Genomic DNA, 27,500 nt, shown 5'->3' on the forward strand with positions numbered 1-27,500 from the left:
TCTGGCGAAGCTGGAAATTACCGGCGGCACCCCCGAGGGAAGGCTTTATCCACACCAGGAAGGGGAGCAGAACCCAGTGGGGAGGTTTGCTTAATGCATGGCTGAAATAAAAGCATTTCTGAGAGACAGGGGCCTGGAAAGCTAGTGATTTCCCCCCCCATCCCCACCCCCACCCACTTCTTTCTTCTCTCTTTCTTTCTTTCTCTCCCTTCTTCTTCTCCTCTCTCCCTCTCCTCTCTTCCACCCCAGTTGTGTAGTTTACTCCTCTTGAAGGCTTCTAGTTTAGTAAACTTTCAGAGGAGCCTGCCGGAGCAGACAGCTAGACAAATACCCTCGTGTGTTCCCTTTTGTCTGCCATACAGCTTTTTGTTATGTTCTTGCAAATTTGTCTTTCGTTTTTCTCTCTGCCGCCCTCTGTCTCTTTCTCGCTCTCTGCATTTGTCTTCATATCCCTGTCTTTTACTACCCCCCCCCCCCACCCCCCACCCTCTTCTCTTCTCTCTCTCGCATGCACGCACACACACACACACGTACACATCCGTGTACACACATACACACACACACACCCATACACACATGAACACACACGGCACTGCACTGACAAACTCATGTCTCTTGTGGTTGAGTTTATTGTTTGGTCTGTCTCCGAAATGCTCTCCCTCCGTGCTCCCTTTTGTTTCCTGTATGTGTGTTGTTCTACGTACTGTGCCAAGATGCCGAGATGCAGATAGAATACAGACGCGCGCATCACACACACTCACTCCCCGACTCCCGTCTCTCTATTGGACCGACGGATGTAGCGTGGTTTAGCTACATATTATGACAACACAGAAGCCAATCAACAGTGACTGACGTTAGGGTCGCTTGAGCATCGTTGGGAGATGACGACAGTCGTGTCAAGCAGATTGTTGGGTGGGTGGGTGGGGGGGGGGGGGGGGGAGGTTGATGTCGGGAAAAAATGGCACATTGAGTTGGCTCGTCGTTGTGGTGTGGTAGCGCAACAACATTTCTCCCCACAACCAGATGTTTGTTTACTCCTTGATCGAGCGATTTATGAGGGTTCCGTAATCAGATATATATTGGCTATCCTGCCTTTTTTTGTTTGCCACTGCAAATTACCTCTCTCCCCCCCCCCTATATGCCCTATTTCATAGTTATGCTAGTCTGCCCTTTCCCCAGGCAACCCGCACTTATATTTAATGTCCACACGCATGATTTATCTTGTCTTTTTCATAACCTCAAAAAACATAAAAATCCTACTCCATGCACCAGCAGCTTTTCTCTCTCTCTCTCTCTCTCTCTCTCTCTCTCTCTCTCTCTCTCTCTCTCTCTCTCTCTCTCTCTCTCTCTCTCTCTCCCCTCTCTTCCTCCTCTTCTCCCCCTCCCTCCCTCTCTCTCTCTCTCTCTCTCTCTCTCTCCACTGTTGGTAAATAATTCAACCTTTTCCCTGTAACAAGCCTTGCCCTTAATAGGAGAGCCGTACCTGTAGTTGGTGGTAAACAAGCAGGCAGACCGCACCAGGGACAACAGAGGGATTTGGGCTCCACCAGGGCAGAGGAATAAGTCGTTTCCTTCTGAAAGGCAAACAGTAGACTGGCTGACATTAATTAAGCCCTATAGGATAAAGGTTATCTGAGGCCCGGGCAAAGCCGTGGACCGTGTGTGCGCTGTAGGATGCCTGTGTCCGCCCGTCGAATCCTAATCAAGACCTCTTATTAAAGGCGTCGTGTGTGTGTGTGTGTGTGTTTGTGTGTGCGGTTGGGAATGTTAGTGTGTGTGTGTGTGTGTGTGTGTGTGTGTGTAGGGGGGGTCTGCCCGTGTCTGTGTGTAGTACAAAAGGGCAACGGTGCATGGTGCTTCTAAGAATCCGTACAATGGTTGAAAAGCACTCGAGTCTCTGACACTGAAACCCTGAGTGCAGCTGTGGCAAGCGAAAAGCCCATTCAACCAACGCGTTGTCGAAGTGGCGAGATGTAAACGCAAAATTGCAATTCATTTTCGGAATTACGCAAAACTAGCTTTTCATCCAAAACGTGTTGCTAGAGCATTTTTGTTTTATAAGTGTGAGGCACCGTGGATAGTCTTTGTGGAGTCATTCTGGTTTTGATTTGTTATGCCTAGTTTGATTTATAGTTTGATTTGCAGTAATGTACACCGTATCACTTTTGGCCAGGGTACTTCTCTCCCCTGTTGTTGCAGCCCTCCATGCCGCCTCATTTACTCTACATAAATCTTAAGTGCGCTCAATTAAGACGTGTTTAAATGTAAGTGCTGCGAAACTTTCCACCCGAGCGTTCGGAGACTCGGAACGCAGCCGCTGTTGTCACACTCCGCAGCTACCTTACCGTCGGAGACTTGTGTGGTGTGCTGCTGCTCACTGGAGATTTCTCCCATGGTGCACCTGTGACTGAGTCACCTGACCCGAGCCTCAGCAGGGCGCCGGGGTGCCATGGCTCATGTTTTACAAATTACCCAAGGGGGTCCGCGAAGCCACCTCTGTGCCCACGCTCTCCTCCCCGCTGTATGCACAGTGTGCAGGTTTCTATTCCCTCCTCGCCAGCCTTCCCTGCCTCCCTTCCCCTCAGACAATGAAGAGAGAGGGGCGCGGCGGTGACACTCACCTCACTAACCCGAAGGAACGCCAAAGGATACATACAAATTGAGGGAAGGGAAAAGAGGCACGGATCTGACCTATCGGCTTCCTCTGTTTGTGCTGGATTGTAACGGCGGCTGGTGGCGAAGCTTCTTCTTCTTCGCCGTGGATACGGTTACCAGGAAGAAGGAGGAGAAGGTTCTGTATGGTGTGGGGGGACGCGGAGGGGTAATCTCACACTCTGCGTGTGTTATCTCTCTCTCGCTCTCTCTCTCTCTCCCTCTCTCTCTCTGCCTCCCTCTCTCTCCCTCCTAACGTATTTGCATACTGAATTTAATTAAAGGGCACCTTATTTGTAATCACCTTAAAATTGGACAAAGGTGAATGAATACCTGCTATTGGGTTGCCTCTCTCTGTGTGTGTGTATAGTATACAGTATGTGAGCAAACCCCCCTTTGTCATCACATTTTCCTACTGCACCTCCTTGGACAAACCAGACCCAGATAGACAGATACAGTAATAAGAGCTGGTGTCTTGCTCAGCTGTAATAGCTCGATGAAAAGAGTAATTAGCTGATATGGATGTAGCTGTCAATGATAACTGATATTGGGGGACTATTACACTCATTCCCCAGAATGATGAGCCTTGAAATGGGTTCATCACGCTAAGCTGCTCATTTGCGATGGACGTGAGATTACTGTGACTGACTGAATTCTCGCCATAAACGGAAAAAAAACGTCTCCCCACTGCAAGTCGCATATTAGCTTAGCATGTAGGATCTCTTATTAGGTAGCATTGGGGTGCTAGTTTCAAATTTCAATGGGCTACAGTTGGTACGGTAGTAACGTGGCTAGTGTTGGACGTGAGGGTGGCTACATGACACCTGTGGGTTATTTTCAAGAGCTTTTTGAATGCGAAAACGATTGTGAACGTTCTGATCTTCAGATCTCCCAGTGTTGTGTGAATGTATGATAATGATAATTCATACGGGGGCGTTGTTTGGCAGTCATTGTGTGAGTTCCTCTCCTGAGACAGGGCTAAAAATAGCCTCCCAGGTGGCAACGTGTAGCTAAGTAAATGGTTACCAAGCCAGGGAGAGTGTGAGCTATGCAAATAAGGATCTGAGAGATACCCTGAAAGGGATTGGGGGGGAGGTGGGGGGGGGGGGGGGGGCAGTGGGGGGTGCATAGGCAAGATTAGAAGACCAGCAGACTTTCTTTGCGATGTCCGAAAGATTCCGTAGCGTCTGAGAAAAAGTTTCCCCCACCCCCAAAAAAACTACCTGAATTCATCCACGGCCAACTTTCGAACAACTACTGTACTCTGACTGAGGAGAAGTAGTTCTCCTCTATAATTTGTTCTGGCCTGATAAATAGATAAACACGAATAAATCAATGTGAAGTGATGGATGAATAAATAAAATGCCCTGTAGTCATTTTGTTCTGATGTGATGCCGAAAGCTCGGGCCCCTCACACTGCATGCCTGTTCAGCAAATGAGGAAGAGGAAGAGGAGAGGGCGAAGGGGGGAAGGATGGACGAGAGGAGAGGAGGCTCTTTTATCCACCACAGCGATCAGACTGGGAGACATGATGGAAACACTCCTCTCAGAAGTGAGAGGGGGGTATGGAGATGTGATGATTAGGCGCCTGCATACCAGCCGAAAACAATAAGAGGAGAAACAAAAGCCAACACTAAATCTGTCTGCCTCCTTTTTGTACACACATACTGCACACACATTGCACTGGACTTCTTTTTTTTTCTTTTCTTTTTTTTTGGCACGGCTCCTCCGTCGGGGGGGGGAGGGAAGTGTTGGTCTGGGGCCTGGTCCGTCCTCTAGAGAAATCCCCCCCCTTCTTCCTGTGGAATGTGGACACAGTTGGAGGCGACAAGGTTTTTTTCCCTTTTTTTTTCTTCTTTTTTTTACGACAGCCCCGATGTTCCACTTTACGAACGCAAACATAAAAACAGAACCGACCCGCCATTAGCCATCAGTAAAAAATAATAATTAGAGGAGCGTGATAATTGTGTCAGGGGGGAGATAGATCTGACGTGTTGGAGAGAGGGGGGGGGGGGGGGGGGCTGAGAAGACAGCTCGGAAGAAATCTCGAGGTGGCTTTGTTACTTTGCTGTCGGTTCGTTTCTCGCAATTGATCCACCCATCCATCTGTCTGCTTCAGCTCCTTCGCTTCCATCCCTTTTTTCGCTCCCTCTCTCCTCTCTCTCTCTCTCTCTCTCTCTGTCTCTCTCTCTCTCTCTCTCTCTCTCTCTCTTGGATTCGGGGGGGAAGAGGAGCCTGCTGGCTTTGGAGGAGCGGGGATGGAGATGTTTATTCATCTGGAGGGTATTAGAGCCATGATTAAGGAGAAGAGGGGAGGAGGAGGAGGACCGTGTGCGACGGCTGCAGCCCTCCGCTCGCAAAGCCCGGCTGATGGATTCTGGCAACAGTGCGAGCGAGGGAAACCAAAGAAATACAAGAAAAAGAATGTCTCGAAAAATAGATCTACCGGGTGGGGCTGGGGCTGGGGGGGGGTAGGTGGGCGGAAAAGGGCTGGAGTTGGGAGAGTTTACCTGCCTCTCTCTCTCTCTCTCTCTCTCTCTCTCTCTCTCTCTCTCTCTCTCTCTCTCTCTTTCTTTCTCTTTCTTCTCCATCTCTGGCTGTCTGTCCTCTCGACGTGGCTAATTATTAATGAATGCGGTTTCCGTTGAACCTCGGCGAAGTGTCAGAGCTCTCCTAGTCACCGAGGGGTTAGAAAATCTTGACATTTAAGACAGGGATGCATGAAAATACATGGTCTTGCTTCGGTTGATGCTTGTTTTCGCCTCCCGCGCCCCCCCTCCCCCTCCCCTCCATGTTTTCTTCTCACTCCCGGCCTCTCTGGAGTTGTTCTACCACTGACAAGCAGGGATGGCATTGACGAGATATCCAACGGAAAGCCAAAGTTTATTAATCAGGGGAGTGCAGGGTCGTGGGTCACGGGGCAGGGTCAAGCCTGTTTCTGGTGGTGCATGCTAATGCTAATGCTAACACTACTAGCACTCCTGTCGGCTAGCCCCCTGTTTTGGTTACACACTTGGCCTGTCTCTGTGGCTCTTAGCTGTTAGACATCGGGGATCTTTAGAAGATGACAGGTGATTGTCTTCGGGCGATGGGCTTTCGATAGGTTCGCTGACCATCTGAATCCGCATTTTTCCGTCCATTCTTAAATTGTGAGATGACAGGGGGGGAAAAAAATAAAATAATAATAATATGCGGATACACTATTTTGCGATACATTTTTTCTATGTTGTCAAGTTTTATGAGTCACTATATGATCATTGGCTTACATAGATTTTGATTTCATTTTTTTCTCCCCCCAGTGTGTGCAGTGCTCGGTTCATAAGTAATAGATAGCACCTCCAGAAACTTGCAGAGCCGACCCGATTTTAATGAAGCAACTGTTCGGTAACTCAGCATATTTCTTTGGCGCAGTGGTATGTTTTCTTTTTTCACAGTTTATCACATTAATCAAATTTTCAGTGAGTAACTTACAGGAAAATAAAACACGGTCCAAGTGAATTCCTCCTCTGAGATGTGTAAAAAGAGCATGGTGAAAACTACAACAGTACCACAACATTACACGGCCTGAGCTCCATCTAGCAATGAGTACCGTCGCCCTTAAAGACATTATTATGCCACACTCTAGTCTCTACCACCACACTCTCCTCTTCCTGCCTACACTACCTCTCACTTCCTGGACTGTTCAATGGATGAAATACTAATGGTGTCTGGAAAATCTTTAGCTAAGAAAGAAAGAAAGAAAAAGAGCAGAAAACCTCCAGCAGAACGCTGCAGTGTTTCTTTAGGCAGGGCTGTGTCCACTGGGTCTCCAGCCTACACCCTGCCTGCCGCAGTACTCAGGGACACACACACACACACACACACACACACACACACACACACACACTGCTTCCCCTCTTCGCCCAGCCCGGGCGCTGCTAGCTAGCTCTAGCTCCCTCTGAGCCAGTGCAGTGAGGCAGGCTGAGATGGGGCCGTGCTGGGGGACAGATTGTCACCCTCCCCCCCCCCCCCCTCCCTTCCTCCGACTTCTCCTCCTCCTCCCCCTCCCTCTCCCCCCCCTGGGAGGCCCACAGGGGCCGGGGGGCCGGCCAAGGCCTGGGGCAGAGCCTCCTTCCTGTTTATGCTCTGGTGGTAGAGCCCCCACACCTGACACGGTCAACTGTCCTTCCTCCTCCCCTCCTGGCCCTCCCGACAACAACCCACCCCGTCATGTGATACGACATGTGTTTACACCGTTTTATGGGTGTGTGTTGATATTATTATGGTGTAATAGAGGATAGCTAATGATGTGTCATGAAAACAACACCAGATGTCAGCATTTGAAGTGGATAGTATTTAGTCATCCCTGGCGTAATTTCTTAATTTTCAGCGGTTTGAACACTCAGGATCTAATCTGTATGACGATAGCATTGATTGGGTTTATTGTTGATCGTACGGGGCTGAAATCACCTCGTTACTGCCATGAGATCATGTTCGTGGGAGGCGATGTCCTAAGAAGGGGGGGGTTCCACTCCAAAACATGTTTGTTCGTTTTCAGGATGCTGGGCCACCACAAGGACATCGTGAAACAAGAAAAAAAAAAAAACTGCATTCGCTGGAATCATTTGTTCATTTGTAATGATACCAGAAGTCAAACGGACACGTTTCGCCTTTCGCCTTTTTCACCTTTTTCGCTGAGGAAGGCGAAAGCAGAAACGCGTCCGTTGGACTGCTGCGATCACCACGGATTAAAACGACAAACAGTGATTCCAGTGAGTTCCAGGTTTTCTTTTTCCTTCATGTCATAAGACACAGATACTTTTTTGTTGTTTTTTGTTTTTAGTTTTTCCGGAGTAGGGCAGTCCCACTCATATTTTCCATTTTATTGGACAGATATAATACTATTGTGCAATATGACAACCCTAGTCGTCTATCTGTACAGTATAGTACAGTGGACTGTGTACATAGCCTTTATTTATGTAAACCAGCTCCTTCCCTTCTTGTGATTTTTTTTAAAAGTTTTTTTTTTTTTTCCTTTCCTAACACCAGGGGAGTCACCCCTCCTAATTTTCGTTGTTTGGTACCTGTACTGTAGCAATGACAATAAAGTCCATTCATTCATTCATTCATTCATTTTTCATTTGATTGGACAGATATAGTGAAGACAGACAGGAAAGTAAGGATACTAAGTACTCGTCAGGAGAAGATGGGAGAGAGGGCACGTCAGCAGGGCATGGGCCGGATTCCAACCCAGAGACTTGAGATCTTATGCAGATCACACACATACTCTCGCTCCCTTATCTCCAGCAGATATTCTACCTCTAGGCCTCGGTTCTTCTTGTTTTCGGTCTAGCTTTTGACCTCCGAAAAAAATGTCCAAGCGATGTCAACTCGTCCATGTCTGCTCAAAGACGTCAGAGCAGTGGGAGCGCGGCCCACCACGACACAAGTAATGGAATTCCTTTTCCTCTCGCTCCGTCTCACGGAAAGAAAGAAAGAAAGAAAGAAGGAAAGATGGAAAGAAAGAAAGAGAGAGAGAGAGAGAAGAGGGCCCTAGTAAAGGATGACTGGTCGCCCTACTTTCCCTTCTCTGGCCCTCCATTTGTCTAACTTTCCGGGGACGCCACTGGGGCGGCTGTGATTTCTGGGACAGTGACCAAGTGCTCCTGTCTGTGCTGGGGGACGTGGGTAATGTGGACAAAGTAGTTGACAGTTTGCCGCTTCCCCGCGGTTGAGGGAGACAGAGCCGTGAGGGCCGGTATAATGGACGCCCGGGCCACTGAGGCAGCCCAGCGTTTGATGTTCCAACGTTGTGTGTCAGGCCCTCTGTAAAAGACCCCCCCCGCCCCCCCCACTCCCCCATTGAGAGTGTGTGTGTGTGTGTGTGTGTGTGTGTGTGTGTGTGTGTGTGTAAATGTTGTGTTTTGACAAGGGGTGTCATTGTGAGCATGACGTTACGGGAAGCGACACGTTGCCACGGCGCTGCTGAAACCCTGGGAAGTGCATCCTTTTATCATTCACTTCTCTCTCTCTCCCTCCCTCTCTCTCTCTCTCTCTCTCTCCCCCTCTGTCTCTCTCTCTCTCTCTCTCCTCTGGTAACACATAGCCCCCTCCCTCCCCTCCTCCCCAGTAGTGTTACCCCTTCCCCCCCATCCCCCCTCCCTCTCTCTCCCTCTCTCCTTTAGCATAGCAGATTTGATTGATCTATGGCAGGGGGCGAGCGGGGCCTGACATTTCTCCAGCAATGTGTAAAAAAACATATTGTGTTTGCTAAGAGAGAATGAGAGAGAGAGAGAGAGAGGGAGAGAGAGGGTGAGAGGGGGGCAGAGAAAGAGAGAGAGAACTAGACAAAGAGGTGTGGGGAGCGAAAGACATACATAAGCCCAGCAGCGAATCCATTACAAATGGACATGAGATGTTACTGTCTCCATGCTAGTAGTTCTATCTATCTATCTATCTATCTGTGTGTGTGTGTGTGTGTGTGTGTGTATGTATTTATGTTTTGTGTGTGTGATGTATGGGTATGTATTTATGTTGTGTGTGTGTGTGTGTGTGTGTGTGTGTGTGATGTATGGGTATGTATTTATGTTGTGTGTGTGTGTGTGTGTGTGTGAAGTATGGGTATGTATTTGTGTTTTGTGCGTGTGAAGTGTGTGTACGTATTTATGTTGTCTGTGTGTGTGTGTGTGTGAAGTGTTAGTTGTAAGTGAGAGACTGGCACAATAAGCCACGTCTTGGGCCACCTGGCTGCGTCTTTGAAGGCTGCTGGGAACGTTCGCCACTCCATTTTGACTCGTGTTTGATTTCCTTTAAACAGGGGTGCCGCAGAACCGCTGTGTTGTAAAGCCTAGGGGCTGGGCTCGCTCCAATAGCTCGGCGTGGGGGCCCTGAGTCGGCTGAATGATCCCCTCATCTAAGGAGAACTGGAATTAGCCCCCTAAATTGAACCTCCCCTTTTTTTCAGTTGTGTTGGGGCAGGGTGGTGGTGGGTGGGGGGGGGGGATTTGAATCTTTTTTAGCTTAGCGAAAGCCTCTCTCTCTCTCTCTATAGCCTCCGTTCATTAGATCTTAAGTGGTTGTGTCACATACGGCACCGAGCGTGGCATCATGTTGTTCAAACACACATTGCTATTTGGGCTTCGGAAAGGGAAATGCTTTCGAGATGACACATGGACGGTCTCGGAGGAATCGTTCACTACTTTTTTTTCTCCCCCCACAGTAAGTGTAAAGGAGTCCTTGTTCTCTGAATATGAAGTGGGGGTCAGAGTGTTATATCAGACATGTTGTCAGTTCTGTGTTTATTCAATGAATCTCCGTTCCCCGCTGTGCGCGTTAACACGACACACGCTCACGCTCACACTCTCACACACACAGACACACACACACACACACACATGCGTGCGCACACACACACATGCACACACACACACACGCACACACACACACGTTCTACGAGTAAGATAGAAGGGTTAGGGTTTTGCATTTTAAAGAGTTGCATTAGCCATCTTGTCTGTCTCTCGTAGGAATAAATATGGATTTTGACAAATTGTCTACGAGTAGAATTGACAGATGAGAGCTAAAAAGCCCCAGCGTGATCAGATAAGGTACCGGCTCTCAAACAGGGAGGGAGGTTTCTCGAACAAACCCTCTTCATTGCTGTCAGGCAGAGATAAGCCTCCTTGAACTGCTCCCAGGACCTCGGACAGGAATTCACAGGTGCCAATAATGAGTCATTCCCAAAACACGGCAGAAGGTTTATGTGTCAGAATTATGACTGGATAAAGAAAACAATCACCAGCACTTGTCTGCCGTCATTAAGGATGATGACCATAACATTGAATGAAGGGCAGAGGGCGCAGGCGTACACAAAGACTTGTCTCGTCTAATTTACCAAATCATTCGGACAGAGAAAAAAGTCTTCTGGCACCTTTTCTGTCCCGTGATCACAGTTCAATGGTCAGGGAGAGACGTCGTCAAGACGAACACAATTAGGGGACGGATTGATTGATTGTACATCTGTAAAACCACGACCACACATCTGGGACTTTCCCGCGTCACCGCTTACAGTCTCGTACCCACCAGTATCGTTTTCGTTTGAACTCTCAATCTAGTTATATCAAAACAGGGCACTGGAACAGATCTCTTTTCACACGTAAATGGATATATTTTGGGGGGGTATTAAATCTCGTTAAATAAATGTATGAGTCAAGCACATGTCATCCTGCAGGTCCTTAAGAGCACGGTCTCTTTGTTTGAAGGGAGCAGTAATGGCACCAGGTCTCTCACTGAAGGACTTATTTGAACGGGAGTATTTACTCAGCGAGAGCTAAAAATGAACACGGAAGAGGGGGCACACAGAGAGTGGTTTTTAAACTAGCTAGGAAGCACAGGCTAAGTGTGTGTGTGTGTGTGTGTGTGTGTGTGTGGTTGTGTGTGTGTGTGGTGTGTGTGTGTGTGTGTGTGTGTGTGTGTGTGTGTGGTGCGTGTGTGCGCGTGTGCGTGCGTGTCTGTGTGTGTGTTTTTAGGAGGTTGTGAGAGGTGAGTTTTCATAGTTTCTAGTGAAAGTTATATCCATTCGTGGGATGTATAAAGCTGAAGTTATATACTGTAAGGGCACAGTGGTTATATACTGTACTGCCTGTGCTGTAGAGTTGTCGTCGGCAACGGAGATGCCAAAAGTCTGTTGTCATAAGAAAAGAACGGAGCCATAAAACCAAAATTTTTTTTTTGTTCACCCACACGGTCCCCAGTGGACCTCCGACTCGGTGCAAATCCAACAGAGAACACATTTAATTTTCCTCTCAAAAAAAAATCCCTCCATCTTTAATGGACCCACAGTCTTAGCTGGAGCTCGAACATACTCTTTACTTGTAAATACGACCGAACAGATGTCAAACGAGTTTCCAGCTGTCCCCCCCTCTATGAGCGCGGCAAAGGAGTTGTTTTGTTCTATGTAGCAGACAGACATTTAAAAAAGAGAGAGAGAGAGAGTCAGACGAGAGAGAGAGAGAAAAAAAAAACACACCACACTCCCACCAGAGTGGGACAGGGCCCTAAGATGGAGGTCTTCCTCCCAGGACGTGACAGGCTGTTGGCTAGAGGATGCTCAGGAAGGCCTTGGCAGGCCAACAAAGACAGCCCTTCAGCTGCAGGGTGTAGTTTTTCAGGCCCCAGCATCCCCTTTGGCAGCGGCACAGAGAGCGCTGGCGTGCACAGGCCCCCCCCCGGCCCGAGAGACGGGGAAGTAAGGCCTCCGCTCCTTTTATTTACTCAGGCTTGCCGGGGCGGCCTGGGCATTTTCTTGTCTGGGTGAAGAAGGAGGGGAAAAAACAGGTCTCTCTCTCTCTCTCTTTCCTTCTTTTTCTTTTTCCCCCCTCACTGAAGGTCTCCTGAGGCCGCTGCCGCTTTCATCTCACCGTTGTTCACACACTTGTCTTGACCATGCTGCACGGCGTGTGTGTGTGTCTGTGTGTGTGTGTGGGGGTCTGTGTGTGTGTGTGGTGAGTGTGCATGGTGGTGTGTGTGTGTCTGTGTGTGTGTGTTAGCTACTAGAGTCACCTCCTCTCTCGTTGAAGTGGCCGAGGGACCAGTAAGGTACCTCCTGAGCTCTCGACCTCAAGTGTCATTATCACCGTGGCGACCTCGAATGACCACTGTCAGATACGTGATATACTCTTATGAGATATTTCCCGTCATTCACAGACAAACGGACCACAGACTAGCGGTAGCCAGTGTAGAGTTGTCAGTAACCACCTGAAAAAACAACAACAAACCAGTTTAGCCGGGGCTCCTTGAATGGCACACCGATGTCCATTCAAAACAACGTAAGGCCTGTGTGGGGACTAATAACCGCATAGACGACAGTACTGCGGTAGTTATGATTCAGAAGGCATCGCAGAGAGAGAGCCTGTGTCTGATTTGCATAGAGTATAGAGTACCGTAGCTCCGAGAATCGCCGCTCGTATATCCAATGTCAACACAGCTATTACGGCTACCTATTTAGACCGTTAAGATGCTTGCGTTCAACAACAATTGGGCACCGTAGAGCATGTTAATTCAATTAAGCATCTGCCCGTTCAAAACTCAAACGATGACCCACATGATGCACTTTGAGCATGCAGTACAGGACTCATGACTCCCACTCACGCTCCCAGTGTGTGCGTATCTGTGGCTTATGTATGCGGCGTATTGTAATAAAGACATGAAATAAATAAAATAAATCAAGTAGACAAAGAAAGGGGGGAGGCCGTCTTGACAGCATAGCGGTGTCCCGCGGCAACCGAGTCGTCATTTAGGCCAGTGGAATTTAATTCTGCCCGCTGTAGCTGTATCTCGATACGTCTATTTGTTTGTTTTCGTTGTCTCCTAGCCAACATGTTTGACTGTAAGGCATTGACTAGGGTCATTCTTCTTTGCACTGTGTGTCTACTCCTACCCTGGTAGGCGGTGTGCGAGAGGGCAGATCCGCCCCCTCTATGGAGGAGGGCATACCACTGACTCACCCATCCTCCCTCCAACTAGAGAGAAAAAAAAATGAAAATCCGAAACATGGGTGAGATAGATAGAACAAGGAAAATCAGGCAAGGTTTGCTCCTTGAGTGAGATGTGTGTGCGTGTGTGTGTGTGTGTGTGTGTGTTTGTGTGTGGCACCTTGCCAGGGGTGGGAGGTTTCCGGGAGGGTTACGGTGTGGAGGTGGGCTCTTAATGTGCAGCTTTCAGCAGTTTGGAGGGGCAGGGGAATGGCCTCCGACCCCATCTGTTTCCTGAAGATAGGCCCTGACGGGGGTAAGTGCTCCGAGAGGGCATGTTATCCTGACGAAGGGCAGATCTCCCTGCGAAAACAACAGAAAGAAAGAGAGAGAGAGAGAAAGAGAGAGGGAGAGACTTGGATTTGTCAGCCGAAGGATAGTGTGGAGGCTGGATCCTGGAATGAGCTATATGCTTTTCCTTCGTCCGTCCCCATAAATCTTCGCAGCTTCCTCTTGTTTTTCCCGGTCCAAGTTTTGGCCTTTTGACTTTGTTGGCTTTTTTTTTTTCTTTTCCGAAGAGGTTGGAATTACGTGGTTTTATTTAAGTAAGGAAGTTCACAGCACTTAGGATTCGGCAGAGGAAAGACGTGGTCTGTAACCTTTTGAACTGGTGGAAACCGGTGTTCTGTGTTTTCCATCGGTACAGTAGGCTGAGTGGAATGTCTACGAATAAAATGACTCAGATAAAGAATGTACATCACATGAATGTCAGGGTGTTATGGGGGGGGGGGGGGGGCGGGGAGCACATTGGCAGTTGTCAAATGTCCCCTGGTCATCTCTGCACCTGCTTGTCCTTGGGAGGGTGAGGTAGTTATCTTCCCTGTCCTCCCTCCATCCCTCTCTCTGCCCTCACCCTGTCCCTCCACACTGCCCCCTGGCACATTCATCTATCCAGTACCGGCTGCCTTATGGCTCAGTTCAGATGGTGCTGCGCCAATATTCCATAATCTAATATATCCGGAGTAATGTACATAGAAGCAGTGTTATTCATTTTTCTGTTGACAGAGCTGTTCTACATATCATTCTGTCATTCTACATCCTACACTATGGTTGAATTATAGTATTTAGTCTTTATATACAGTATATATATACATATTCTTTCCTTTTTTAACCTCGTAAAAACCTGTATTTTTCCTTGTTATAAGGTCATTTTAGGGCCTATAATTTTTTCTGAAACTATTCAAGTTATTGTAACTGTAATAAAAGTGTCCTTATTTACCTCATGTGGGGCTTACATCTTAAAGCACCCCATTGTCATGTGTTGGGTTTAAATGTTAGAGATTGCATTTTAAGTCACAGTAGGCTAAGCTATTACATGGATGGCCCCATACAAGGTTAATTGAGGTAAAAGCATTTTATTTTTTCCTTTCCTCTAATTATACTTTGAATTAAAGATTCAAATGTACTTTTTTAGATAACACCTAAGGAGAGGCATTGTTTCCTGCGCGAGACAGGCATAATGCAGTAGAAAAAAAGTTGCAAGTTGCAAAGAAATGTAAATTCACACTTAGCAACCCACATAATTACCATAATGGCTAACGCCAGAGCAACCCACCTTTACTATTTAACAGAGCCAAAGCAAGTGAGGTTCCTAATGCAATCTGACAAAACACCTTCTCTCTGTCTCTTCCTCTCTCCTTCTCTTTCACTCATTCCCTCTTTCACTCATTCCCACTGTCTCTCTCTCTCTCTCTCTCTATCCCTCTCACACTTTCCCCTTCTTCATTCTCTCTGTCTCTCTTTCTCTGCAGACGGTGTTGACATCGAGGATGACCCTTCCTGCTCTTGGCCTGCATCATCTCCCTCCAGTAAGGACCAGACATCCCCGGGCCATTGCGATGACTACGATTTCGGCGAGGAGGAAGGAGGCCCCGGCCTGCCGTACCCGTGCCAGTTCTGTGACAAGTCCTTCAGCCGCCTAAGCTTCCTCAAGCGCCACGAGCAGAGCCACGGAGACAAGCTGCCCTTCAGCTGCACCTTCTGCAGCCGCCTGTTTAAGCATAAGCGCAGCCGAGACCGCCACGTCAAGCTGCACACCGGCGACAAGAAGTACCACTGCGGCGAGTGCGACTCGGCCTTCTCGCGCAGCGACCACCTCAAGATCCACATGAAGACGCACGCCTCCAACAAGCCGCACAAGTGCCCCGTGTGCCGCCGGGGTTTCCTCTCCTCCAGCTCGCTCCACGGTCACATGCAGGTGCACGAGCGCGGCAAAGACAGGAGGCCAGAGGACTGGAAGAAGGAGACCCGCAAGTGCAGCCGCTGCGAGGAGGGTTTCGACGTCCCGGAGGAGCTGCAGAGGCACATCGCCGAGTGCCACCCGGAGTGCTCCCCGTCAGAGGACGGGGGCCTGGGCGCCGCCCTGCAGTGCATCTACTGCCACGAGCCCTTCAGCGACGAGGGCACCCTGCTGACCCACATCGACCAGGCCCACAGCCGCGACAGGAAAGGCCATGCCTGCGCTATCTGCTCCGAGCACTTCCTCTCGGTGGAGGACCTCTACGCCCACATGGATATCCACCAGCTCCCCGAGTCCAGTAACCATAGCAACAGCCCCTCCCTGCTAACGGTGGGTTACACCTCCGTCTCCAGCACCACCCCAGACTCCAACCTCTCCGTCGACAGCTCCACCATGGTGGAAACCGCTGCGTCTGTCCCCAAGACCCGAGGGAGGAGGAAGAGGGCCGCCCAGCACACCTCTGACATGGGAGGACGATCGGCCAAACAACCCAAGGTCTGCTACAGCTGCATCTATTGCAACAAGCAAGTGTTCTCCAGCCTGGCTGTGCTTCAGATCCACCTGAGGACTATGCACCTGGACAAACCAGAGCAGGCCCACACCTGTCAGTTCTGCCTGGAGGTACTGCCCTCCCTGTTCAACCTGAACGAGCACCTGAAGCAGGTGCACAATGCCGAGGACCACGCGGCCCTGCTCGCCAGCCTCCCCGATGCCCTGCTCCAGTGTAACTTCTGCCCAGAGGTGCTGAGTGAAATCAACGCCCTGCAGGAGCACATCCGCTGCTGCCACGGCTTCCCCAGCCCTGTGGCCAAGGAGAGCAATGCCTTTTTCTGCCCCCAGTGCTTCATGGGATTCCTGACGGAGACTACCTTAGAAGAGCATGTCCGCCAGACCCACTGTGATGGGGACAGCCTGCGCTTCGACTCCCCCATGGGGATTTCCTCAAAGGAGCCCATTGTGGAGGTCTACTCTTGCTCTTATTGCACCAACTCACCCATCTTCAACAGTGTTCTGAAGCTGAACAAGCACATCAAGGAGAACCACAAGAACATTCCTCTGGCGCTAAACTACATGAATAATGGGAAGAAATCCCTGAGGACTCTTAGCCCGTCTTCACCAATATCTTTGGATCACACTGCGCTTCTCAAACAAGCAGGGTCCTCTCGTGTTACCAGTGAGTTCATATGTAACCAGTGTGGGGCCAAGTACACCAGCCTCGACCTGTTTCAGACACATCTGAAAACTCACCTCGACGGCCTGCAGCCTCAGCTCACCTGCCCGCAGTGCAACAAGGAGTTCCCAAACCAAGAGTCCCTGCTGAAGCATGTGACGGTCCACTTCACAATCACCTCCACCTACTACATCTGCGAGAGCTGTGACAAGCAGTTCACCTCGGTGGACGACCTTCAGAAGCACCTTCTGGACATGCACACCTTTGTGTTCTTCCGCTGCACCCTCTGCCAGGAAGTGTTCGATTCCAAGGTGTCCACCCAGCTCCATCTGGCTGTCAAGCACAGCAACGAGAAGAAGGTTTACCGCTGCACGTCCTGCAACTGGGACTTCAGGCACGAGGCGGACCTGCAGCTGCACGTCAAACACAGCCACCTGGAGAACCAGGGCCGGGCCCACCGCTGCATCTTCTGCGGCGAGTCCTTCGGTACCGAGGTGGAGCTGCAGTGCCACATCACCACCCACAGCAAGAAGTACAACTGCCGTTTCTGCAGCAAGGCATTCCACGCCATCGTCCTACTGGAGAAACACCTGAGGGAAAAGCACTGTGTGTTCGAGGGCAAAGCCCAGAACTGTGGTGCCAATGGCTCCACCACTGGAGGAGGAGATGCGGTGGCCAAGGACGATGCTGAGCTACAGGTTCTCCTAACCAACAATCATGGATCAGTGACAACAGTACCTGGTGTTGTGGACACCCTTAACAGCCACGATGGTAGTGAGGAGGAAGTGGATGCCGCCGATCCCCTGTTCAGCTGTGACATCTGTGGGGCGTCCTACACCATGGACTCCCTCCTCACCAACCACCAGCTCCGGGACCACAACATCCGCCCAGGCGAGAGTGCCATGAGGAAGAGAAAGGCAGACATGATCAAGGGCAACCATAAGTGCAATGTCTGCTCCCGCACCTTCTTCTCTGAGCCGGGGCTGAGGGAGCACATGCAGACCCACCTGGGCCCTGTCAAGCACTACATGTGTCCCATCTGCGGCGATCGATTCCCCTCACTGCTCACCCTGACCGAGCACAAGGTCACCCACAGCAAGAGTCTGGACACAGGCAGCTGTCGCATCTGCAAGATGCCCTTGCACAGCGAGGAAGACTTCATGGAGCACTGCCAGATGCACCCTGACCTGAGGAACTCCCTGACGGGCTTCCGTTGTGTGGTGTGCATGCAGACCGTCACCTCCACCCTGGAGCTCAAGATCCACGGCACCTTTCACATGCAGAAAACCGGCACCATGTCCACGAACCACCCCATCGGCCGCGCCTACACCCAGCAGCACCACCACCAGCCCCAGAAGATCTTCAAGTGTGCCTCGTGTCTCAAAGAGTTCCGCTCCAAGCAGGACCTGGTGAAGCTGGACATAAACGGCCTGCCGTATGGGCTGTGCGCCGCGTGTGTCAGCGCCGCTGGCTCCAAGAGCTCTAGCCCCACGGTGAACGGAGGCAGGCAGCAGCAGCAGCAGCAGGGTGGAGCTACGACACCAGCCACGGCAGCTGGCAGCTGGGCTCAGGGGGAGAGTCTCAGCCCCGGGGAGGGGAAAGGCAAAGCCGCTTCCTCGTCATCATCCACCTCCTCCTCATCCTCCTCAACGGCTGCCAAGACACGGTGCTCCAGCTGCAACGTGAAGTTCGAGTCGGAGGCGGAGCTGCAGAACCATATCCAGACGGTGCACAGGGAGCAGGGAGGGGATAGCAACAGCGGGCAGCTCAGGACCCCCCAGGTGTCCCCCGCGCCCAGGGCCAGCCCCTCACAGACTGAGGAGGTAAGACACTTTAGTACATGGAGATACACATTAGCATATGAGTTACAGTAATACCATTTTGTTAGATGGTGTCGGTTGTCCAATCGATCAGCTTGTTCTCTTTCAAAACACACACACAACACAAATAAGTTCTTCAGCTCTGGGGAGTAATCAATGAGTGAGCTGGAATAAGTTAATGCTTGATCTTTGGTAGAAATAAGAGTCAAATTCCTAGTGAATGTAAATATGAGGGTACATCTTGATGTGTTTGATAATGAATAAGATGTAGAGAAATGATTATGAAGTAGTCAACACCCCATGTCCTTCTGTTGCTTTTCCTCCTGGTCCCTTGTCCAGAAGAAGACCTACCAGTGCATCAAATGTCAGATGGTCTTCTACAGTGAATGGGACATTCAAGTCCACGTCGCTAATCACATGCTAGGTAAGAGATTACTATTTGTATTTTTTCGTCATTCATGGGAGCATGTATTCAGATACTGTGTTAATTGTACAACGCGATACCTTTTAAACATAAAAACCTATTCTGAATAGTTCTTCAAGATATGAAAATGATTGCTTTTTTTGTTTGTTTTTTGCTTTGTTAAATCTATATATTACAATTGTTTGAGCGATGTTAATACATCCAAAGTACATGAGCTGATGAAGAGAGTCTCTACGATGCACCAACATGAACATTGCGACATTGTGTATGCGTGCTCCATTTCAAAAGCTAACTTGTAAATTCTCTCTATTCTCTACAAATGTATGACCGCAAATATAGCACAATTTGATAATTGGACAAAAGGGATTTCACTGCATAACGTTGAAATCCAACGCTAAAGATGCATCTCCATTCTCGCGGTTTGCCTCCGACACACAAAGAGCACATTTTCAAACGTCTTTACTTTTCGTTTTTTCATTTGTATGCAGGTAGAATCATTTCCACAGAATACACAATTCAAAAACAGCCTCTCTCGCCTGCAGTAAGTAGGCGTCTGAATTCCAGTCTCTTCCTTTATTCATTCATTTATGCAGCTCGTTTGGCGGCTCTTTCATTACACTGCATTATCTGTTGTCTTCAGTGGGAGAGAGACTCATTGATCTGGAACCAAACCGCCTCTCTGTTTGGGACGCGCTCCTGGGCGCAGGTGAATTTAAACACGGTGGGCAATTCTATCAGGACTGGTGGGCAATTCTATCAGGACCACACTGTTTGTGCATAAACAATCACGGGCATGTGATTTGTGATTTTGATGGTGTGGTGTGTATGTGAGAGAGAGAGAGAGAGAGAGAGAGAGAGAGAGAGAGAGAGAGAGAGAGAGAGAGAGAGAGAGAGAGAGAGAGAGAGAGAGAGAGAGAGAGAGAGAGAGAGAGAGAGAGAGAGAGAGAGAGAGAGAGAGAGAGAGAGAGAGAGAGAGAGAGAGAGAGAGAGAGAGAGAGAGAGAGAGAGAGAGAGAGAGAGAGAGAGAGAGAGAGAGAGAGAGAGAGAGAGAGAGAGAGAGAGAGAGAGAGAGAGAGAGAGAGAGAGAGAGAGAGAGAGAGAGAGAGAGAGAGAGAGAGAGAGAGAGAGAGAGAGAGAGAGAGAGAGACTGCGAGTGTGTGTAGGTGTGTGTGTTTTGTATTCATCTTTGCGATCTGCTCTCTCACCACTCTACTGGGGGCGCCTAATACAGTACCATGCCAGCATAAGTCCTTTCTCTTTCGAAAGCAGGCACGGTGCACACTAGGTGGGTAAAAAACAAACCCCCCTACTGGTTAGTTTATGTCTGTCAGCTACACAGGCATCCGATTCCTCCATAATAGTCGAATCCAGGCAGCTTAGGAAAACAAGAGGATAGATGATTGGGCTATTGCTTGATGTCTTACTTTTCCAATATCTCACTCATATAGTTTTTTTTTATTTACAAGATGGTTGTGAGATGCATCCATTGTGTATCCAATGATGTCTGTGAACGTACAGTGTTTTGCCCCCCCCTGAAACGTATGACGGATTAAAAAAAAAAGAAAGATTGAACGCGGTGAAAGATTGAGATGCAGTCATTTCATTATTGCGATGATAAGATTGAACGCAAACAAATCAGAGGCTGCGAAACCAAAAGAAATAAAGATATAAAGGGGGACACACTTTGTCCAGCCTTGTTATTACACCGGTGTTGATCAGAGTTCACTTTGGGTGGTTTTATATGCTGAGGCATTTCTCCTATAGTCCCTCTTCGACAATGGGGTTAAATTTGGACCGGGCTGTAATTACTGTGAAAGCCAATTTGGGCCAAAAAAGCAGGGAGAGAGAAAAAAAAAAAAGTCCTCATTTGGAAAAAGCTCTAAATACCTTCTCTCCTGAAAAAAAAGGGACACTTTCTCCTTTTAATGGCCATCTGCACAGGAGAGGGGAAACGGGGGCTGGGGTCATCTCCGCTCAGCTGTCAGCGTTATTAGCGTAGGTAATGGAGCAAGCGCTGGATTCATAGGGGTGTTGTTTTCATCCGCGCCCAGCTCCGTGGTGTCGGTTCACACTGATAACTCTATATATAGTGATGTGGCGTGACATAACGATAGTGCTAAGTGTATGGAACAACAAAACCTGAGCCTGTCTCACCGAGACAAGTCCATCTCAGCTGTCTTTGTAATACAATAGTCTCCGTAAGCCAAGTGCACTCCGCCTCCCCTGCCTCCCTCCCTCCCTCCCTCCCTCCCTCTCCTCTCATCCGACCAAAAGTGAGTTTGTGGGCCTCCTCGTTTGTAAGTCTGCCAGCACATTTTGATGCATGGGATATTATGCTCCGATGACGACGGTACCCCCCTAGCTCGGACAGAGAAGCACAGCTCTGGTGCGTAGCTGCTCGACATTTAGCATGATAATCGTGGCGTAAATGAAGGGGGAGGGAGGTGGCCATTGGGTGCAGGAGTGTGCTCTGCAGACCAACCCTGGCCAAGCCCACGGACGGCCCCACGTGTCTTAAGATGGAGGCCGCAGCCTGCTAGGGCCCAGATGGATCAGTACACATTTGCTGTACAGCTGGTCGCTCTGTTTGGGGACGTGGTGTGATACTCCTATGGAGAAAAAAATGATATCGCCACCATCCAAGGAGCAATTTAATAGCAGGCCAGAAGACAGCTGGCCACTCTTTAGTTTAGAGTTTTTTTGGCATGGCGCACTTACAGAATTGAGGGTGTCCGATTTTTCTCCAGAGACAAACAGATTTATACAGCTTTCAGCTGTTGTGGCGACTATCAAAATCCTTCATTTGTATCTTTCTTTGTTTGAGATGTTGATTAAGACCTCCCTCCCGCTACCTACGCACAGACACAACAATTTGTGACATTCCTCGTCTGTTTTAGTCTCAAGGTTGCAAGAGACGCAATATTGAAACTGACATTCCTCTATTTGGCGAAACTATTTATTTTTTTCTTTTGTCATTTTTCTTTTTTTTTAAGTATGGTATACCTTTCAAGGTCTTTTATTGTCAGATAAGCCTGTTTGGTTTTACCAGCAGGACATCACCTCTTCTCAGTGCTTCACTTTGACCCCACTGTGAACTCTGACATTTGGAAGATCACGGGACGGGACGGGACGGGGGGTGGACGTTTGACCCATTTGTCCCACTGTTCCAAATACCCCCGTGTGGATTTGAGGAACCGTGACACGTCTTTAAGTGTTTTAAAGGTGAAAAGGGTTAGAATTTCTTCACTGTATCTGTGTTTACTCTGATCCTGATCATACTCCGGTCCGTTCCAAGCGGCTCTAGCCAAGGTGGCAACGCTTTAGAAGGACAATCATAAACAAACAAACCCAGCACATTCCAGAAAGTGCTTTCGGGGTCACCTCTACCAGATTTTGGGCTGGTGACAGCACTGAGCCTCAAGCCAAGTCAGGGAGGAGCCTTCCCCTCTCACAGAGAGGAGCCGGTGGCCTGGTCGGTCCAGGCGGAGGGGGGGGGCACAGGAGGGGAGGGGGGGGGGGGGTTCGGGGGCGGAGAGGGAAAGGCACATTTGCTGTACAGCTGGCCGCTCTGTGTGAAGCAGGCACTGTGGGCCGTTCCAGAGCTGGAGAGAAGGGCGAGCGTGAGGCCTCCAGCCCTCCTCCTAGTTCCTCCTCCTCTCTGTTATCTCTCCCCGCCTCTCCCTTTTTTCAGACTAACCGACCGACCTGGCAACCTGAACAGCGTTGGCTTTTTAGTGATGGACTAAAAACAGGGGAGTATGACTGCGTTTTGGAGCTAAAAAGGCTTGTTTTGTGCCCTTCCAAGGGCTGCAAATTATCCCTGACACATATCCTCTTGTTTCGGGTCCCTGGAGCAGCTTGGGCAATGGTGTGCTGATTACACGGTCTTCGTCACTGTCTCTTTCTACACTGGTGGCAACACAGTTACTACTCCATTAAGGAGCTTTTCATCTCACGGTGTGGCGGTGTGTGTTGTTTTACCGTTTCAATACCCGCCGTATCCCGTAATCCTCTTTGATTAGATTGCTATTGCTATACAATGTAGTAGCAATAACACATCCTTTCCCAGCGCATTGAACTCATTCATACAGCACATACACATGTAATCTGTTAACAAACATGGGGAACACTCTTTTGGCCTCCTAGGGGGGGCTGGATCAGTCTCCGAAACCCCCCATAGTCAACAGAGCACAGGAACAGGATCAATCTTATCAAATAAATAAAGAGAACATAGCTCCTTCCGACCAGCCACTGGAAACAAAGGAAGCCATGCGTACTGTATACCGAGTGCGATTTCTGACTGCTTTTATTAATTGGTGATTAATAACGCCTCTCTGTTCGTTAGCGCAGTCACCTCCCGCGCAGCCAAGTGTGCTGCTGCTAATATGCAATTACGCGCACCTTCCTGCTCGTTACATTATACCTCTCCCTGACTAATGTGGCGTCCATGAGGAGAATAGAAAACAGAGAAGGCTGTGAAAAAAGACTATCTTTAGATTCTCACATCCAGTTGCGGGGAGTGTTACCTACAGTAACAATACCTGACTGGTTTCTTCCTTCTGTAAAAACAATGAAAAAGAAAATAAGTTCTGATTTCTTCTTTAACTCGGAGACGACTGTGTTCGCAACTTTTACGGCATTGCGGAGTGTGGGCTCTTCTTGGTGTGTTTTTTTGTTGTTGTTGAGGTAATTGACATCACCAGGGGGATGCGCTGTTGCTAGGTCAGACAAGCTGAGTCTGATGTGGTCCTTCTCTATTGATTTTCTTGACATTTCCCCACACCTCACAGGCTAGGCTAACATGTGAGGAAATATGTAATGCTCCCAGTTCATACTGGTTGTTTGTTCAAGCTTTGAGGGAACAATGTCTGGACTGCGTTTTGATTGGGAGGCTGATATCACCATGGTGATTTTTTTGGCAAATCCTTTTTTGAAAGGTCTTTGTATACCTTGTGTAGTCTTGGTTGGTGGTTACCATTTTACCATTTGATCCATATCTGCTGTTGGATATTTAAGTTTTTTACCAGATCTGTGCCACAGAACTGTATCAGAAGCTAAATGTAGGACTTGGCTGCTGCAACTTCAGCTTTCAACTACGTAAGACCACTTGGCGACCTGGATTGAGGTAGGTTCTTCCTGTGCTTCTTGCTATGTTTTATTTATATACAAGAGGGATGTCTCCTTTAGACTATTAATGCCAACCCTTGTTCTGAAGTGCCCCATAAATACTGAATGATAAAAATTAACCTCTACGTTACTCCCCCGTCCCCAAAGAGCTCTGAGATGTCACGGAGGCCATCCCGAGCATGCGCACTTCCGGGCCACACTGGTCTAAGGGGGTTGCTAAGCAGTCAGGCGGGGAGGAGGGGGGGCTTCAGGGAACAGTGCAAACAGACAGCTCTGCCTTAGTAAAGGTCAGAGCTGCAACCCACACCTCTCAAATCCCAGTCCAGCCTCTGGTGGGACCCGGACCCAGACTCCAAGCGTGCCTGGAGATGTCTCATGGCCAGGGAGAATTACAGCGCAGGGCGTAGTTGTGATGTGGTGTAGTGCTGTTGAGTGCTGTGGCTTTTAGAGGCTCTTGTCAGCGTCGACCGAGCTGTGGCACACAGTAGTCCATCTAGTTACAATACATGAGAAACATCTTGCTCTAAAAAGCGTCTAGATTAAGGGTGCCAGTGGCATGGCTGTGGAATGGTCCATTTCGGTCGGCTAACAACCAGCAAACGAACGAACAGCCAGCGAAATGTACCCGAGAAATCCACAAAGTTGGACGCACTCTTTAACGGCGCACAATTTGGTTTTTCCAAAGTGCTGTGTAACGATAGACCGTTCTCATCAAATCTCGGCGTGTGTGAATGGCAGACAGGGGAAGAGTGGGGGTGTGGGGTGCGTGTGTGAGGGGTGTGGGGGGGGGGGGCAGCGCTCAAAGGCCCCCCAGCGTCAAAGCCTTAATAATCATGTGAGCGGCGCTGGACTTCATTACCCTCCTGTTCGACAGGCGGAGTGCCAGCCTGGATCGCTGGCTGGCTGTGGCAAGGTCAACGGCGGAGGAAAAACCAGTTACTGTGTTACTCCGGAGCGGAGAGTGGAGGGAGAGGGGCCAGCCATCTGTCAGCTCGGGCCCTGCCATACCCGCAGAGCAAATGGACACGGGCGGCCAGAGGAGAGAGGCCACAGACACCCATAGAGCTAAACCCACCGAGCATAACACTGAGGCATGGGCAAGAGACTCGGCCAAAGAGATGGACCTTGGTACTGCTAAAAAAACACAGAGGCAGCGGCGGCGCGGGCCGACGGAACAAAACTAAAATCTGTGAAAGTTGGCATCGGCGGTCTCGCGTGTTTATGTGTGTTTGCTTTTGAGAGTGTGAGTGCACACTATTGGGCTCTCACTGTTATGTGTCCAGATGGCAAACCATTTGATATACCCACCGACTTGATCGGTTACAGTATATATAACTATATTATAGTAATTTCCTGGCGTCCTTATTCAAAACGCCGCCTTTCAGTTACGAGGTCAAAGGAGGATGGGGTATTTCATCTTTATAGTCACGCTGGGAAGAATCCTTCGCGTTTCCGTGATGCTCCCTTTCGCGTATTGGGATTACGTCCCTGTGCCGTTTCGCGTACGTCGAACGACACCAGACGCGACAACTTTGTTGTCACATCGTTAAGTCCGCATCCGATCAGGCGGCGGTTTTCTGTGTTTCACCTTGCCGTCCCCCCATATGCCGGGTCTGTGGAAAAGGGGGCGTCTGATCCGACAACCCTCTCAGCGAGGACCTTTACGATGCCCTCTGGCCGCTGTGGAGGAACCCTGTGGAATGTTCCAAAGCTCTCTAATAGGTTTCAGGTGCTGCGGGCCACCGGCCAGGCCCCCACGCCCCCACCCTCACCCCCCTCCTGTGTCTCGTGTGATAGCACTCCCTGCTCCCAGTCAAAGCACCGCCATTTCTCCTCTAAAAAGGAGCAGGGGCAGAGCCATGAAAATGGACACCCGCCATTTACAGTAGAGGAGAAAAAACGCTCCCTCGAAAACAGATTTCTCCCGTAGATTTTGCCCCAATTTGATATCATTTGTCTATTTGATTTTCATTTAGGCCTAGCATAGTTTGACATGTGGTATGCCTGCTGTTTTTCTTGTAAGTGTTTTCTTTTTTAGATAGTCTTGTACTAGGGAGAATGCTGTATGAATGACACCCAGAGAACTGCAATACTGCCAAATAGTTTCCCTTCTCCAGTATTTCTGAAATATCAAAGTATTCCTCAGATCAAAGTGCACTCTTACTGGCAGTTGACTACTCTGACACGAACTCTTAACCCTGTGGATTCGGAGAAACAGATCTGCAGTCTTGTCTCCGCAGCACCCTTCCACAACTCCAAAGCTACCAAAGTTCCTCCTTGTTTTTTTTCCGTTCCGTGAGTGCCGACCCCCCGGCGCGAGCGTCAACACGCTCCGGAAAACAGGGAGAGAGATGGTCCTGGGCGATTCCCCTCCTCATTAATGGAAACCACACAGGAACTCCCAGGATGAAAGCTTTATTAGTTATTAAGCATTAATGCCGATATCAGAGCTAATACGGTTAGTCTGATGCTGGCGAGGTGGAAGTGACGGAGTGGCACAGATTTGGGACGTTACCGTTGTACAGCCAGGGTTTACTTGAGGAGATCCTTTGCAATCTCGTTATATTAAGAGAATGTGTGTACTGCGTGCTTCACGGGCTAAAATATGTCATTGCATTCGGCGCCAACGTTATCTCTGTTACTGTACATGTGTATAAGGGTTGCAATATACAGGATGGAGTTGCCTTATCAACCATTAGAGCACGTACACTGCATGAATAGGTTTTCTAGCTGACATAGTGTTATAATGGGTGTTTTAAATATTTTTTCATAATACTTTTGATACGGTACACAGCGATATTTCGAAGGGATTTGGTATTGTTGCCTTTTTCCCCCTTTCTTCTACTGAGAAAACGGCCCGTCACGTAGAAATACACTCACACGCTTAGACACGAGCATTAGCGGTAGAATGGTCCCGTTTGCTCTCTTCCCATTTCTCTGGTTCCATTCCAAGCGTCAGAGTTCAGCGTGAACATTGGGGCGACGCGGTCCCTTTGTCTTTCCATTTGTCCCACCGGCGCCTGGAGACGTCAACCTTAAGCGACTCTCTCTCTGATTAATCTTTAACGTTTATAATTACTAATTAAGTTAGTAAGAGACTTTTAATGTAGTCCTCCTTCAATAGGGAGCCGAGAGGACAACAGATCATTAGCTTCAATAATGAACGCGGATGAGACAGATAATGGCCTATGATAGGTGAACACTGACAGTTATATTAAATGAGGCGGCGGGTACATGGGAAACACTGTGAGGAAGCGGCGCTTTCATGGATCCGGGATGCTCTCGATGGAGCCGGAATGGCGGAATGGCGGTGCTGAAAAGTCCAGTGCCGGCATGGCAACCGACATGATGGAATGAGGCAAGGGTTTTGGAGTGGAAGATTAGTTGGTGGAGTGTCATTATCAGTTGGTAGACAACAAACTAGTCTGTGCTGCTGTGTGCTGCCTCTTTTATGTTCAGTGCTGATCATGGCAACATCAAGTATTGTGATATATTATACTTTTATTTTTTTTCCTGAGTCTATGGTCTCTCTTAATGTGTTATGTGTATCTCATTATCA

At 49.0% G+C, this 27,500-nt stretch overlaps 1 protein-coding gene across 1 annotated transcript in view; it reads left to right on the forward strand.

Moving 5' to 3' along the window:
- The first annotated feature begins 15,336 nt into the window (after positions 1 to 15,336).
- Positions 15,337 to 27,500, forward strand: part of znf521 (zinc finger protein 521) — a 59,129-nt gene continuing 46,965 nt past the window's right edge. Inside the window, exons 1-2 of the mRNA XM_080546466.1 lie at positions 15,337 to 18,393; positions 18,730 to 18,814. Of these exons, the coding sequence (XP_080402592.1) occupies positions 15,352 to 18,393; positions 18,730 to 18,814 (3,127 nt within the window). The 5' untranslated portion in view covers positions 15,337 to 15,351. The remainder of the gene's footprint in view (positions 18,394 to 18,729; positions 18,815 to 27,500) is intronic.

This window comes from Nansenia antarctica (assembly GCF_963989245.1).
Source record: "Nansenia antarctica genome assembly, chromosome: 16".
NCBI lineage: Eukaryota > Metazoa > Chordata > Actinopteri > Argentiniformes > Microstomatidae > Nansenia > Nansenia antarctica.